The sequence below is a fragment of the Centrocercus urophasianus genome, unplaced genomic scaffold (assembly GCF_019232065.1).
Source record: "Centrocercus urophasianus isolate 14NV4802_14NV808 unplaced genomic scaffold, USGS_Curo_1.0 seq_14, whole genome shotgun sequence".
Taxonomy (NCBI): domain Eukaryota; kingdom Metazoa; phylum Chordata; class Aves; order Galliformes; family Phasianidae; genus Centrocercus; species Centrocercus urophasianus.
In genome coordinates this window covers 52,004,327-52,020,947 of record NW_024884586.1, presented here as the reverse complement: position 1 = coordinate 52,020,947, position 16,621 = coordinate 52,004,327, and the positions used below count along the sequence as shown (strand labels likewise).

General features: G+C 49.4%; 2 protein-coding genes across 3 annotated transcripts in view; both read right to left on the bottom strand.

The window, feature by feature from the left end:
• Positions 1-3,335: 3,335 nt before the first annotated feature.
• KLHL28 (kelch like family member 28) lies at positions 3,336-16,434 on the bottom strand. Of its 2 annotated transcripts, none has more exons than XM_042814657.1 (5): positions 16,362-16,434; positions 12,658-13,556; positions 10,142-10,585; positions 7,684-7,892; positions 3,336-7,114 (listed from the first exon to the last, which is right to left on the bottom strand). In XM_042814657.1, the coding sequence occupies exons 2-5, from the start codon at positions 13,554-13,556 to the stop codon at positions 6,951-6,953; spliced, it is 1,716 nt and encodes a 571-aa protein (XP_042670591.1). In that variant the 5' UTR covers positions 16,362-16,434; the 3' UTR covers positions 3,336-6,950. The 2 variants fall into 2 exon arrangements, with proteins under 2 accessions (XP_042670591.1, XP_042670590.1); XM_042814656.1 differs by lacking the exon at positions 16,362-16,434 and adding an exon at positions 15,874-16,022.
• The window catches only part of LOC122157681 (peptidyl-prolyl cis-trans isomerase FKBP3-like), a 55,540-nt gene continuing 54,974 nt past the window's right edge, over positions 16,056-16,621 (bottom strand). Inside the window, exon 3 of the mRNA XM_042813630.1 lies at positions 16,056-16,228. Within this exon, the coding sequence (XP_042669564.1) occupies positions 16,056-16,228 (173 nt within the window). The remainder of the gene's footprint in view (positions 16,229-16,621) is intronic.

Genomic DNA, 16,621 nt, shown 5'->3' with positions numbered 1-16,621 from the left:
AACAGCCTTTTCTCCGCATCGGATTAAGCGGCGGCAACGGCTGCGGTGCGCTCGGAGTCCCCTCCTCTCCATGGCCTCCAAGCCAGCCCTGCTTCTTGAGCGACTGAAAAGGTGAATTTGCCAGATTAGATTAATTTTCCTTTTACTTTTCATTCTGCAGAATAAAATAAGGTTCCTGTCATCAGATTCGGGTCAAAAGTGAGCACAGGAGCACCTCCGTGAGGGAAATGTGAATGCAGAAACACGTGGGCACAGTTACACAGATACACAGGCACAATGACACACAGCGAGGCTGTGGATGCCCCTCCTTGGAAGCACTGGAGGCCAGGCTGGATGGAGCTGTGAGCAACCTGGGCTGTGGGAGGTGTCCCCGCCTGCAGCAGGGGTTGGGACGGAGTGGTCTTAAGGGTCCCTTCCAACACAAACCATTCTGTGATTCCACACAGCCACACACCCAGACCCCTCCTCTGCCCCCTCCCCTGCCAGCAGCCCTAGGCACTGCACAGCCAGGCATTCCTGAGCCCCCTGGGGCAGCAGCATTGCCCAGCTCTCAGCTCTCCCACCTCCTACATCCCAATTCCTGCTCCCCGAGGAGCGTTAACATCTTTTTCTTTTTTCTTTTTTTTTTCTTTTCTCTCACTTTCTCACTCTCCTTCTCCCCTCGGAAATGCAGGATGACACTGTGTGATAAGGTCTGTCACTTTATGTTAAGCAGACTGGATCTTTTTCATCCTGCAGTAATCCCGATGCAGACAGCAGGGGATGTCCCTGCGAAAAGAGGAGCCATTGGGAGGAAGCAAGGACCAAGAACCAGGCACCCTGATATGCTTGGTACCTCCACAGCATCCCCACGGCTTCTATTGGCACAGCACTGAGCCTGCTTCCCTCAGACCCACGGCCTGATCACTAGGTGGTTCTGCATGGAGCCAGGGGTTGGACTCAGTAATCCTTATGGTCCCATCCGAGGCAGGATATTCTATGATTCTGTGATCTGTGGTGTTCCAGCTTTGGGCTGCCCCTGTGCTGGATGTGGGCACGTCCCAGAGTGCTTGGGCTGGAGGCACTGCAGCAACAAAAGCAGGTCTGAAGGCTCTGGAGAAAGCAAGGAGAGAACCTCGGCTTTGTTTCCTAGCAGAATATCAGCCTGAATGGAATGAGCTTAATCTGAATATCTGCAAACCCTTTGGGAAATTTATGCTAAATTTATAAAATATTATTATCTCCAGCTCTCTAAATTAATCTGCACAAATGAGTGAAGTGCTTTTTCATTTAGGACAACTCAAGGTTTAAAATAAATAATGTGGCAGAGAGAATTTGACAGTAGGTTCTGTAAGCACCTGTGTGTCCCTGGGCACAGACTTGGGCTCACAGGACCCCACGGGGATGCACTGAGAGCTGAGTGCTGGGGCTGGGATGCTGCTGTGCAGCCCTGCAATGGGAGCAGCAGAGGGGGGACGTGGCAGCAGGGCTGCAAACATCCTGGCTTTGGTCAGGGCAGCAGCTGCAGCCTTCTGAGAGAGAGGCAATGTATCTGGGGTATGGATTTAGGAGGGTGGGCCTGTGTGGACCAAACGAGGTCCAGTGGGGCCAAGTGCAAGGTGCTGCTCTTGGGTTGGGGTTTTGGGGTCTCTTCCAACCCAACCACACTGTGAGCCCGTGACCTCCTGCAACTTGTCTGCATTGCACACTGCAGGGCAGCTGCCGGGGCATTCACCTGATGTGCTTTGCCAAGGGTCTGAGATGGAAAAATAAGGCAAAAATCAGCATCATCCCAGGGAAATGGTGAGCTGAAGGCAGTGGAGGTGACTGCTCCATGGGGCAGCCGTCCTGAAGCCAGCGTTTAGAAAGGGTTGTGCAGCCCTCTGCTTCTCCCTGCAGCCCCATAGGGATGGGAGAGCACTCACCTCATGCAGTGCAGTGCTGGGCTCAGTGCACACCCAGGACCTGCAAGCACAGCAGGAGATATACATGCAGATGGGGAGCTCCTCATCCTGCATTGTTCAGTGAGCATTGAGGGATTAGGCAGTGGAAATCCATGTCCACAGAACAAATTAAATACCTGCTGCATCCCAGCATTTACTGAAGGCTCAGCAACTCTCTGGAGCCTGGAGGTCTGGGGACTGAAATATGGATCCAAATTTGCAGCCCAAAGCTGTTAGTATTTCAGTTTCATCTCCAATTAAGCAAAGCACTCAGGCGCACCCTTACCTTTGGCTCTCGAGTAACACCGCCGTCCTCCCGTGAAGCAATATCATTTCTCTGCTTTAAAAGCACAGGACCTCAATTCCCAGCAGCGTGGCCTCAGAACAGACAGCTGTGTGCCTCACTGCCACCCAGGGCACAGCTCTTGGGAGCACAGCGGGCAGAAGGCAGCAGCAGCACAGCCTGGTGTGCTAAGGGAAGAGCAGCTCTGACCACCACCCAGAGCAGCGGCTTTGAGCCCAGGCTCAGAGCTGGGTGCTCAAACATCCACTTCATGTTCAGTTTGTTCTTTCATCACTGAAGTAAAGGGACAGAACCACTGCTGCCTAAGTAGAGGGGAAGTTTCAAGGCCAGGCTGGATGTGGCAGGGGGTTGGAACTGATTGAATCATAGAGTCACAGCATGGCCTGGGTTGCACAGGAGCACAGTGCTCATCCAGCTCCAACCCCTGCTGTGTGCAGGTCACCAACCAGCAGCCCAGGCTGCCCAGAGCCACATCCAGCCTGGCTTGAATGCCTGCAGGGATGGGGCATCCACAGCCTCCTTGGGCAACCTGTGCCAGTGCCTCACCACCCTCTGGCTGAAAAACTTCCTCCTCATATCCAACCTAAACCTCTCCTGTCTCACTTTAAAACCATTCCCCTTGTCCTGTCACCATCCACCCTTGTAAACAGTCTCCATTAGGTAACACCATGTGTGTCAGCACTGAGATGAAGCCAGCAAAAATAGAACTTGACCTCACATGCCAAGTCTTACTCGCCTCCCTCAGATGGAGTGAGCAGTTGACACTTCATGCAGACCATTACACAAGGGGAGGTTACCACCCAGCACACAAATTGCTTTCAACTGCAAACTGACATTATTTAGCTGCAAACCCTTGACCCAACAGAGGTTTCTGCTCAGGTGCTGTGATGCTGAGCCTCCATCAGCAGGGGGAAGCCATCAGGAGCTTCCTAGAGCACAGTGCAGCAGGTCTGTGCTCAGCAGATTCAGCAGGTGGGGGTGTGGAAAGATGGACGATGGGGAGGGACACATGGAAATCACTTTGCCGTTGCATTTGGGTCACATCCCAAAGACATCACATGAGGAGAGAAAGGCAGCCACGTGTTTATGTTCAGCACCCAACAGAAGTGTGAAAGCAAGCTTTTCTCCAGGTTTATTTACTAAACTGCTTCACACTCAATGAAATAGTTACAACAACCATTACAGAGCATTATCACAAGAGCCAACACGTTGAGAACACGGGCAAGGAACGAGGATGCAAGTTACAGCTCATTTCCTGCTGACCTCAAATGGCACATTGTAAACAATAACAGAACCAGAACATTGCTGCTAAAAAAGGTGTGCACGTGGGAACGGACACAGAGCCACACAGCACTGCTCACTGCTCACACAGCACTCAGCACAGCCCAGCACGTTTCGTTCTCTGTACAGTTATCAAACCCTGCTAAAAATTACACTTCTCCTTGGGTTTAAAATACAGCACAGCGCGTAAGGCAAGAAAACAGGAGTTATCATCCAGTTCTTTGCGTTTCAGTTAGACATCAAGAATTTAAGGCAAGCTGGGACGTTTTGCATTGTTTCAGATGATGGATGGGGATTTACTGATGGCAGCTTCGCAATGGCGACACGCTGTCTCTCAGCAAAGGGGAATGGAGTGGTGCTCATGGGTCACATGTCGCCCTTGCAGCCCACGAGGCCTCCTGCAAGAAGAGCATTCCTGGAAGGACAGGCAGGCATGAAGCTTACAGATGAATATCTGAGTTAAGAAAGCAGAAATTTGGGAACTATGCGCGCACATACGAACTCGTGCCCATTTTAAAGTGCTCTACAGATCATTCCGAGTGATTAAAAAATAGAACTGGATGATAATTTATTGTTGTGTGACATCTTGGTTGAAGGTCCTTAGATTTTCAGCTGCAAGACAGACATTACAACAGGAGCACTGTGCAAACAAGCTGTTGTGCCCGACCGACCCATCACCAAATGCTTTGAGACACAGGACACCAAGTGCCTGACCAGAACGAGGGCAGTGTGACACGAACTGATGCCTAAAGCTGAGGCATTGCCCTGCCCATCTCTGTCCAACCAGCCCAACAGTTCATCCAACAGCAGCAGCACATTCCATCTCGTGTTCTTCCCATTCCTGACGCTGTGTATGAAGAGAATTTTTCATGCTGCTACCTTCAAGTCTAGCAATACTACATGACACGATTCAGGGTCAGTCTCCATCATCTAACTTAGTATTGCTGCTGCTCAGATAAACGTAATAAAACATCTTCTGCCTTCCATAAATGAAAGATGCGTGCATTGAAAACCAATAATATCACGCTGAAAAAATAGATTTCTTTTTCTTCTGGTGACATCAAAATGATTTCTGTCTCTCACACCACCTTCTACTGCGCAGAAACAGAATTTCCTGATAGTTTCCATGAGAGTATTTCAGGCAAAGATGCACTGGCATCTTCATTCATGGAATCCTACTGCAGTACGGCACACATTGACCTGCATGGAACAACTCCTGTGCTTACAGGCACACACCTGACTGCAAGAGCTTTTCTTCCTTGATATCAGATTGTTCAGCAACTTTATCTCCTGATAGAGTCAGAAGACATCATAACCAATGGCATCTGTGATGCTGTAAATGAGAAGAGCACACGGAAGCATTTGCCTCGTGCATTCACCAGGGCAGGAATGTGAAGGTGATCTGTGCAGACTGAAGCACCACCACTGCCCCACCTGCCCCTGCTCTGCACTCCCACCCAGTGCAGTTACTCATGTCCAGTTACACTATTATTGCTATGTAACCAGAAATCCTCGGTGGGTCACACAAACTGCATTGAAATCTCTTACCCTGTGAATTATTTGCTTTTAAAGTCCTGTGTGATTCTGCCAAACCTGAAGGACACGTGCAGGATTCTGTGACTTGTGCAAGCAACTGCAACGGGTGGGTTCTGCTCTATGGTGAAAGCTCCTGTGCCCCCTCAGCTGCTCAAATCTGAGCTTCTGGAAGAACAAAGACCCCCAGTGCTTGCCCAGCTGCAATCAGCTCCTCAGGGAAAAAATAAACAATAAATTAAGTGTACTGAGAGAACGTCTGCTAGGCGTATCTACAAAGAAACAGCTTTCAAAGCAACTGTTTTAAATATTATTGCACCTTCAAAAACAATACTACGTGGGTTTGGAAAACAAGGGGAGACAAACATTAACTTAACGTGTTAGAACAGAAGTAAGTCGAGGCAGAACACTTCCTAAGTACCAGGTCTGGCAACACAATCAAAACAGAAATTCGGGATAACCACAATTCCCAGTTCAAAGCAGAAGGCAAACCCAAACGTGCTGAATTAGCTAGAAGTGCTACGTACTCACTCATCTATTTTGAAATAAGCTTTACAACCCCCAGCATCAGCTTCTATTTGCCTGCATTGGCACCAGGCTTGGGGCCATCACACAGTTATCACCACCCGGTGCTCCAGCAGCACTGAGCCCAGCACTGCACTCAGCAGCACTGCACGCTGATCAGGGCAAGAACCCGGGCTGGGATCTTACTGCTCCACACATATGCATTATGTATTTGTGAGAACAAGAAACACAGATCTCCTGAAAAAAAAGAAAAGGTAACACACATAGAGCTCATTCACTACACTGTGTTCTTCTTGACAGTTTCCATAGGCACAGATGTCTCAAGCGAGTCAGAAGGAAAGCCAGCAGCACAAGCACAGGCACCGCGCTGCCTGCACACTGCACCCACTGCAGGGACAGCCACAGCACCAGGCACACAGCTAGCCCCGTCCTCACACCCCAGCACTCTGAGAGAGGGATCATACATTCTTTTAAAGAGGGAATTTGTAGGGGATACAGACACAGGTGTGCTCTGGGGAAGGATGGGACTGATTGTTTTCTGAGTATTTTATGGCATGCCGCAAACGCTGCTGTCACGTTTTCTGATGCTGTCACTTCTCTTTGCATCACAACTGAAAACCTCACAGCAGACCAGCAAGACCGAGTCACCACTTCTGGTACTCATCTGTCCACGACAGAGAGAAATACATGGGAAAGTTTAAAAATGTGATTCTCTTCATCAGATCGTGACATTTTGTTGAGAGGCAATAAATGTGCCTTGCCAAGTTCTTTCAGCAGTTCCTACTCGTCCCAGCCCTCCTACCAGCAAGCAGGTCACAAAGGAGAGTGCACAGGCAATGGACTACTGCATTTATTATTTACAGACCTTGAGATACAGAAACAAGGCAGCCCTTTAGTTACGGTTCATAAAAAAATTATGAAGCACTGGCATTTTCTTAATATGAAGACACAACCAGACAGTCACCAGCAGAGCCCAGTCACACAGCACACCCATACGTCTCTCACCCCAAGCACAGTAAACTTCATGTTTCTTAGTAGGCAGGAGGAAGAGAGAAAAGCTCTAGAAAGTGAAAGGGTCAGACAGACAGTGAGTGTCCTAACCACGTCCTAGGCATGTACAGTACTTGTTAAAGTTCCCTGCCTGTAACAGATGCTGCCCAAGCCCAGCTGCTGGTGAGCTTCCCACTCCTGCTGCCCGTGGCACCCAAGCAACAAGGCCAGCAACCAAGAGGAAATGATTCCTTCCTCACTTCAACCACAACTCCACCACATTCCTGCAACTTTTCAGCTCCAGAAAACGCAGCATATGGTCTCCAGTGGCAGGGTTTATCTTCAACCACATCAAGTTCCAACCTCACAACAGGTCCATGAAGTCCTGCTTGTCATCAAAGTGCAGTCAAACCAAAATTGCAGCGGCAGTACATCATACCAGCAGAGTCCAGCCAGGTGTCTGAGATGGGGTCATACTTCTGTACAGTGTTCAGGTAGGATGACCCTGAATGACCTCCAACTACGTAAAGGTAGTTATCAATTACAGCTGCACCCACTCCTGTTGAAAAGAAAAAAAGTTAGCTGATCGCTGAGCACAAAACTAAGGAGTGTTTCTGCTCCCACTTGAGTCCCCACTGGCACCTCCTGATAATGCAGAGCAGACAATCCCACCCAGCCTCTCCCTCTTCGGCCCAGCTTTAAGGAAAATGGGTGTAAATGAAGAGTCATTCTCTCTACAGATGCTAACCCTCCTTTTCAACTCCACTCACACCCCTTCCTAAGGCAAAGCAACACTCCACAAGCAGGCAGCACAGAAGATGCATTATGGAGCCTTGACGTAAAATGGAAAAGCAACCACAGAATTGCTGAAATTAATTCAAAACTAATGGAAAAACAGAAATACTATTTCAAGTTCTACCTGGTACAGCTCAGCATTAACAAAAACAGATTGGACTTTAAATACTTCTACGGAATTGATCAAGCAATGTGTGACCCAATGCAGAGATGAAGGTCGATGCCCTGCAGACAAGTCCTTGTGAGCCTAACTTACTGCAGCTTCTACAGCTCAAACGGTGGCTTACTTCTGAAAGTAAGTAAACTGAGGTGCTGAGATCCAGATGCCCCTACCTGTTCTGGGCTCCTTCATGGGTCGGCACACAGTCCACTGGTTCTGGTGGGGATCGTACCGCTCAATGCTCGACAAGTGGGACACCCCGTTGTGCCCCCCTACCACGAAAATGAAGCCCAGCATGACACCAACACCAAAGTTTATTCTTTTGTCAGCCATTGAAGCTACCGTCTCCCAAGAGTTCTTACTTGGATCGTAGCGTTCCATGCTGCAAATACAAACAAACCATTTGTGAGGCTCAGATTTTAGTGACATCCGTGAGACTCATCCAGTTGTGTCTGTCAGGAATATCGGAACGCACTGACAAAGCACTCGAGCTGGTGGAAAATTCTGTAGCATGGTTGCTTTCTACTGCCCAAGGGCAGCACACAAAGCTGAAAGCAGAGCTATCATCTCAAAGGTCCTTCCACAACACACAGCTCATGCAGCTGGAGCCTCTCCAGAAAGCATTGCCAGAAAGCACTTCCAAGACTCCCAGACGGCAACTGCAGCTCAGCCATCTCCCCCATGCTCTCACCCCCCTACCAGGTGTCTTCAGGTTACATCTTGAAACAAAGTATGATCTTTCAAAGCTGAGTTTTGAACAGAAAGCTCCTTCAAAGTTGACTGCTGCTTTTTATAAGAAAATGAAATGCATGAAAAACTGAACCAAATGTAGATGTGAAGTGTGTCTATTTGGGTAATGCATCAAATCAGAAATTCCTTCAGGCATCCCTGAAAATGACAGAGGCAAAAAAAACCCAACCACATGGAGAGCATATCCCTCAGGAAAAGCAGTAAAGAGGTTGCTGATCAGAGCACAAAGGATAGAAAAGACCTTTGGGGTAAAACAGAAATTATCAGCATCATTTTATTAACCACTGGATCTGTACAGTCACCCAAACACTCCTCATATGTGGCCAGCACCGTCCACAGTGCATCTTCAGTAGCACAAGGGAGGCAGAAAAGAGAAGGAAAAATCAGAAGCACTAAAGAGTAGGAGAAAAGGGGCTTAATTATACAGCAGTCAGCTTGCTTTTAACGCCAGAGCTTGTGTGAGCCCAGCGACTGCACAGCACGGCGTGTTACTGCATGCCTGAATAATCAATACAAACAAAGCTATTCAATAAAGACTAAGTACAATTTTAAAAGGCAACTAATGAAATACCCGTCAGTTTGATAACTCCCCAGGTAGTGCTGGCAGTTCCTTTCTGACTGAGGAACAGAGCAGATGCTGCACAAAGAGTGGGGCCACTGCAGGCCTGACGTTAGAGCTTTCCCCTTCAAAGGCACCAACTTGATGAAGATGTTTCCTGCTATTCCAGTGCTAAGTTTTGCATTTTCTGAAATGCAAAGCTGAGTTTCCCTTTCAAAGGCAGGCATTCACCCCAAGCACTCATCTGTCATGAACAGACTGTCCTCAGCAAGGTCTTGGTTACCCTCCTTTCTAAGCAGTCTGTGCAACAAGGTTAGGACCATGCTAAGTAGTGTAACCTACTGATGTTACATATTTCTGTAAGCTAGAGCACTGTTTGCCTTTTCCAAGTGAAAACTGTTTAGTTACACTTCCCTGTTTAGGAACCAATCCTCTGCTTCACAAACTGCTTTACCTAAGAGCACACAAAGTGTGAGGAATCCAATTAATGACTGGTGTGACGTCGTTACACCGTGCTGTTAAATAATCAGTGCATCCTCTCTTATAAGCAAGATTTCCTTTGCACTCTCCACTCAGCTCCTCAGCCTTGTTGTTTATTAATGTGCTTCCCGGAGGAACATATGGCTGATTTGTTCCCACTTCTAATGAAGAGTACAAGTTACTACTTTGCATAACTAAATACCCCAGACTACCCACACGAAACAACAGGGAACAGAACAATTAAAGAACACGCTGGTACAAAGAACATGCCTGTGAATAGAAGGTATATTGAGCATGAGAAAAATCCCATTCATGTCTAAGGAGTATTTCAAATGTCAGAGCTAACCTCGCACCCTGGCACCGTGCAGCCCTGAGGTGCAGAGGGTTACCTGGCACTGCTGCAGTGCTGCAGCTCAGCAGGGCTCTCCCAGGGGCTGTACCTGCTGCTGGGCCCCATTGACAAAGGGGCTGCCGTGGGGCAGAGCAAACATGCCCACAGCACTTCTCCTCTGGGACATCCAGCCTGGGGATGCTCGGGGTCAGGCACCCTGCACTCCCTGGCTCAGCAGAATGCAATGTATGTCTTTGGCTTCGTCATCTTCCCTTCTCAGGGATTGTTAAGAACATACACATCTTTGTGTTCCAGCTCAGAGAAGTTCAAATACAGATTTCCCAGCTGAATCGCTAGACTGATGCTACAGAAGGATTAATGAGGCCCACTGCGGATTAACACCGATTTAGCTCAGAATATTTTAACTGGCTGCTGAACACAAGCTTAAAAGCTTGTGTTTTTACTGATTTTCAGCTCACGGCATCAAGCTACAGACATGAGAAGCACGTACCTGTTCATATGGGCAGGACCATACCCACCAATGGCATATATCATTCCATCTAAGACAGCTGCAGCAAAACAGCTTCTCGTTTTGTTCATTGGGGCCACTAGCTGCCACTCCTTCACTTTAGGAATGTATTTCTCTACAGTTCGTAGATACGACTGCCCATCGTAGCCCCCCAGGGCATAGAGCTCTCCTGCCAGGACCACCACTCCCAGCGTGCTGCGGCTCTCAAACATCCTCTCCAGAGACGTCCAGGTGTTTGTGTCGGGGTCCCAGCACTCCACTGAGTTCTCGTGCTTCCTGTAGCTGATGCCTTGACACACGTGGGTTGCAATCCCTCCTACAACATAGATTTTCTGGTCTAGGACACATATTCCAAATTCATAGCGGGGAATGCTAAGAGGTGCCAGGCCTATCCAGGAATCGTTCTGGGGAAAATACATTTCAACACTGAAACAGAGAAAAAAGAAAGATTACATGAGCAAACCTAGCTTTATGAAGCTCTGTTGTAAAAGGGCAACATGGAACGCAGTCTTAAGAGCATACGTTATAATTCTCATCCCATGTCAGCTGTTTCTTCCAAGGGCCTGGACACAAGCTAACGCAAAGAGCAAAAGCATACAGCTGTGCAGTGACATGGTGGGAAGCCAGAGCACCAAGTCTGAGACCTGAAAAAATAGATTTTGAAAGGACAGAACAGTCTGAGAAGGCACAAAGCATCACAGACAGCGTGAGGGCAGACAGCAGGGCGCTGGTAGGTAGCAGGATGCAATAGGGCGAGCTGCAAAATACAAACTGAAGAGTTAGGAGGGTAAAGTGAAAACAACCAACCAACCAGAAACCAAACACTCAGAAGGGCCACGGAGACAGGAGAGACAAAAAGGGTAAGAGGAACACACATGGACGTGTACACACATTTAGAAAGTAGTTTGTAGTTCGCAGTTGTACACTGCAGTCTAACTAGACGGAAAGTTTCAAGGCCAGGCTGGATGTGGCTCTGGGCAGCCTGGGCTGCTGCTTGGCGACCTGCACACAGCAGGGGGTTGGAGCTGGATGAGCACTGTGCTCCTGTGCAACCCAGGCCATGCTGTGATGCTATGACTGACAGCACACCGACCCTTCACTGCAGTGGCTCAGGTAGGAAAGAGCAGCACTAAATAGATTCCAAGCTCTGTTATTATGAAGCAGGAGGTAACTAGCAGCAAAAAATCCCAATAATAATAATAATAATAATAATAATAATAATAATAAAAAATCAGCCTTCTTGCAAATAGAAACAAAAAGGAAAACGAGTTTTGTGGCAGTAGGGCCTCCCATTTTCAATTGTAGCTGTAGGAAAATCAGGTACCTAAATTATTAGGGAAGATTTCTAACTGATGTATTCCTTTTTTTTTTTTTTTGCCATGAAAAATTATTGAAGTATGAATGGAAGTATCAGTTGGAGACAATTATGAATAATAAATTAACAAATGAAAGGAGTTTTTGTATGCAGGAACACGCAGTTCCAGTTCAACAACAACAACAAAGTATTCTGAACCACACCATTATGTGACACTGTTAAAATCGCTTAAGAACCTGTGAAAGAAATGGAGCCGAGCTGTACCAGAGGACTCTTATTCCATTAACCAAACAGATCTGGCATTCAACATTCCCCCACCCTTTATTCTTTAAAAACACAACCCTAAGGATCCCCAGTCCCAACAGCCACTGTTGACACCACTGATCAGGAAAGCAAACTGTAAATACCTTCGACAACATCCTCAACTGCTCTTAAGTGTGTGCCCATGTGTACAAGCACTGAACTGTTGCAAAAAGAGAGTAGCTCAGTAAAATATCCCAGCACCCAGCTGTAGGGCCAGCCCAGGTAGCATGCCTTAACACAGGGAACACGTGCTGCACTGGTAAAGGTGCATTCAGCATCACAGCAGCCCATGTACAAAAGCACACATACACACAGGAACACTCACAGTTGAGCTACCACTTCTGGAAATGTTGATACAGTGCTGAGAGAAAGCCCAGGCACACCAGTATGGGCAAGAAAGCTGTCTCTGTTATGTTCCTCTGATTGGTGTGGCTAGCTTCAGCGAGGCAACAAACCACTGATCTGAAGAGGATGCTTAGTTTGAGAACTGGGGAAATAAGACCAGCTCACTAAAGGCATGACTGCACTGTGATCAAGAACTTAACACTGCTTTTCCTCTGATTAAGTTAGTCTTAATTCCAAAGGCTCCCGAGTTAGAAGTCGCATGCAAACTGAAGACAGCTACCTTTATTAACCAAATTCAGAGTGAAAAAGATTTTACTGCTATTTGTACTGGTACAAACAAAGCCTCAACTGCGAGCACTACGCACAAGAACTAAGAGCTCACTGCTTGTCCTCGCTGCAAGAAAACTCACTTGCAAGGAAAGCAGAAACCACATCTCTGCAAACCACAGCTTCTCAGTGCTTTTCTTGACCCAGGGTGACAAAAACCACACACGAACATCACGCCACTCAACTGCTGCAGCAGCTCTGCCGTTACCTTTCTAAACACGCAAACAGCCCAGCTTTTCCTCCTACAGCACACAGAACTTTAGGAGCACAGCGAGGTCGTGTCATCAGCATGGTCTGGTGGGAAAGTCTGTGTTCAGGCATGAAGTGGTATTTTAGAGCCTCGTTTAGAAGATGTTTGCAGGTATGGTCATCACGAATGAGATGGTTTGCTTCGTACAGCCTCGTAAGGAACTTCACACTCAGCAGCGGCAGCCGGACGCAGTGCAGCAGCTGTGCTAAATACTTCTGTCGCTCCTGAACATCATATTTGATCCAGGACTCCAGTGCATAAAAAACTGTTTCTTCCGTCACGACATTCAAGCAGTCATTGGAAACAATTTCATCCAATTCAGAATGCGTAAGCTCAAAGAATTCTTCAGTCTGACAAACGTCTTCAAAGTTCTGACAGATGTACTTGTTGGCAGCCAAGTACAGGTCGTGGCAGCCATAGGTCTCTGCAAAACGAGAAATCCCGATGCAGTTGCCAGGATCGAGCTGGCTCTCCAGAAAGGCGCAGCACTCCTTCACCACCAGCTTGATTTGGAGAAGGTTTGCAGCTGGAAGAAGCGACTCCACGGTGTCCTGTGAGATGAACACAGTTCCTGTGTAGGCATACTCCACGATGGCCTGCAGCGCTGCTTCGTCAACGCACTGGAACTCCACCTCTGAATTCTCCTTCTCAGAGAGGTTCCCGGTGAACATGGCTTTGAAGTACGGGCTGATGCTGGCGAGCACCACTTTGTGGGCATGGATCTTGACATCGCCAACCCTAAGGATAATGTCACACAGCTCGTGATGCTGGCGAAGGAGGTTCAAGCCTTGCAGAAGCTGTTCAGAATGCAAGTGTGTTAGGTTGGCAAGCATGTAGGTTGGAGACGACTGGTCCATCTGTGACAAACAGAATTTTTGAGGCATTACTCAGGGTTTCACTTTCAGCTGCTTTATTACTCATATTACACAGACATGCCACATGGAACGTTTAAAAATTACTTTTCCGTTTATGCTTTTACCTAAATTAGTGTATTACCTTGCAATTTACCTCTCAAGCCCTCATGCTCTATGCTTTTAGATACACATTAAACTCAGGACAAGTATTCATTAACAGTGACTGCCATATTAACCGTTTATTGAAAAATACACATTTTTTCCTTCTGGAATAAAATGCAAACTTCAGAATGCATGAAAGAGCTCTACATCACATATTCCTGAGAACTGCATAGAGATCAGAATAAAAATAGAGAGCCTGGGACTGTGCACCTGGAAAAGAAAAGGCTGAGGGGATCTGAGCAGTACTGATCCATATCTGCAGGGTGGAGGTGGGGGCTGGGCTCTGTTCCATGGTGCCCAGCACCAAAACAAGGGGGCACCGGGCACAGACTTGAGCCCAGGGAGTTCCGTATGGACATGAGGAAGATCTCTGTGCTGTGAGGGTGGCAGAGACCTGGCACAGCTAACCCCAAGTGGTGGGGGAGTCTCCTTGTCTGGAGGTATCCAAACACACCTGCACGATTTGTGTGCAACTGCTGTTGCAGTTGCAGGGGGATTGGACTGGCGGAGCTCCAGAGGTCACTTCCAACCCTTATGGTTCTGTGAAATAAAGAACTGGCTTATTCAAGACAAAGTTAAACCTTCCTAAGCTAGCCTGTGCTCCTCGCTTCATGCCTTTCCCGCTGCATCTCACCCCAAGCAGTGCTGCATAACGCCCCAGTGCTCAGGAGGCACCCAGCTCCACAACCCCTGCTCCACACAGGTCATAACAATCCCTCCCTTGGCACAAAGCAGAGCAAAAGACCCACACAGGCTGCTGGACTGCAGGAAAGGGCGTGCAGGAGCAGGGCCTGCTATGCTCCGAATGGGCAGGGGAGCACAGCAGACGGGAGACCCTCACCTCACCCCATGGGGGACTTTGCTGCAACAAGAGCTCCCCAGCAAGCACACTGCTGTCCTGCTGAGATTGGGTCAGGGTGCCCAGCATCAGCAAGTGTGTCCAAAGAAGGGCAACAAAGCTTGAAGGGTCCTTAGCACAGGTCTTGTGAGGAGGGGCTGTGAAGAGGAGGCTCAGGGGAGACCTCACTGCTCTCTACAACTCTCTGAAATGAAGTCATGGTGAGATGGGGGTTGGCCTCTGCTCCCAGGTAACAGTAAAAGGATGAGAGGCAATGGCCTCACTTTGCACCAGAAAAGGTTCAGGTTGGATATTAGGAAACATTTATTCTCTGAAAGAGCGGTGATGCACTGTGCCAGGCTGTGCAAGGAGCAGGGGGGGGGCACCTGTTCCCAAAGGTATCCAAGAGCCATGGAGAGGTGGCACTGAGGGACATGCTCAGTGGGTGGGGATGGACTCGGATCTTGGTGGTCTTTTCCAAGCTCAATGATTCTATGATTCTAAGAAGTGGAACAAGAAGAGGTGCTCTGCAACCCAGCCCACACAGCTCCTGGGGGAGCACAGAGCACCCTGGGCACTGCTGCTGCCTCCACCTCTCCCCAGGCTGTAGGCAGCTGCTCTCACTATGGCACAGGGAGGGCAGAGAGAAGGAAGCTGCCACCCACAGCTCACACAGCTCCCAAGCACTCATTCCTTCAAGTTTTCCTTCCCGTTGTGATACCTGACAGCACCACGATACCTGCTCTAATTTCAGCTTCGTTAGCATTCGAGTGGTGCTGCCCACCACCAAGAGCTGCGGGAGCTCTTCAGTTCTTATTCACTGAATTGTTGCAGTGGTGAGAGGGTGGAGGGTGTCAGCACATCAAGATCCAGGACAGGCAGGGAACATCACCATTGTTCTGCAGGGAACATCACCACCATCCCGCTTCTGAACTGAAAAGCTGATTTAATTCTTTTATTCACTAGGTGACTACGCGAGCTTCCAAAGTGCGCTTCCTTCATCTCGTTATTAAGAAGTTCATCATTTCCATAGCTCCTCAACTGGCACCTAATTTGCAACGAGCCCACTTACAAACTGCTTCACGTGAGAGCATAAAATTAGCTGCCAGCATTTAAGCACAGAACGTAACAGCAGAGCTGACAAAGCGAATGCTGCAGGGCAGAGACAGGAGAGCTGCTCAGGGACGTGAGAGCGCTCAGCAATCTCCTGTTATGAACAGACAGGATAAACACAGAGTCATCAGTACGGCTGGATCAGAGCTCTGCGGCCATCTGCCCTCCCATCGAGCACACACCAACAACAAAGTCTATTAGGGATACCTGTGAAAGGTGATGGTGTTTTCCACGCAGCAGCATTTTAGCAACACAACGCTTACAAAAAGCTGCCCCAGCATCAGCTACCGCCCCTTGGTGTCCGCACTCAGCTCGTGTCGTGCTGCAACAGGAAGGTGGAAACACAGCCGGGCACGGCGGCAGCGCGGTAGGGACGGAGCATCACGGCGTCACTCAAAGCCGCGCGCACCGCTCCGCCGGGCCGCAGCCCGCCCCGCACTGCCGCGCCGGAAGGCCGGGCCGTCCGGCAGCGCGCAGGGAGCGCCAACGCGGCCGGCCGACACGGAGGAGCAAACGAAGATCGCGTGCCAGGCGGCCCCGGCGCTGAGCGCGATGAGGGAGGCTGCGGGATGCTACAGAACGCTGCAGAACGCCCCGGATGGGCCCGACGCCAGCAGCCGCACCCACCGCGGCGCCGCCCGGCCCTCAGCGATCCATCCCGGCCCCATCCCGGTCCCGGCCGTCCCGGCGCTCACCTGCGGCGCGGTTTTCGAGCCGTTCCTCGCTCCCTCCGGCACAGCAGCGCCCGGCCGCACGCGTCACTTCCGGGCGCCGCCGCCCCGCACGGCGCCGGGCCGGGCCGAACCACCGCGCGGTACCGGGGCTGTCGGGCACGGAGGGCGGCACGTCGTGTGCCCGCAGCGCCGTGTGCCCGCAGCGCGGGTTCCACTGCGCGCGGTCGGAATCTCCCGGCGGAGCCGCGGCGCTCCGTTTCCCCGAGGCGGTTGGCGCAAAG

Coding starts and splice junctions, on each gene's coding strand:
- KLHL28 (XM_042814656.1), bottom strand. CDS start 15,909: ATGCTGCTGCGTGGAAAACACCATCACCTTTCACAG. Junction 10,586..12,657: donor CTGTTTGCGTGTTTAGAAAG/GTAACGGCAGAG, acceptor TCTCTGTTTCAG/TGTTGAAATGTATTTTCCCC. Junction 7,115..7,683: donor CATGAAGGAGCCCAGAACAG/GTAGGGGCATCT, acceptor TCTTTTCAACAG/GAGTGGGTGCAGCTGTAATT.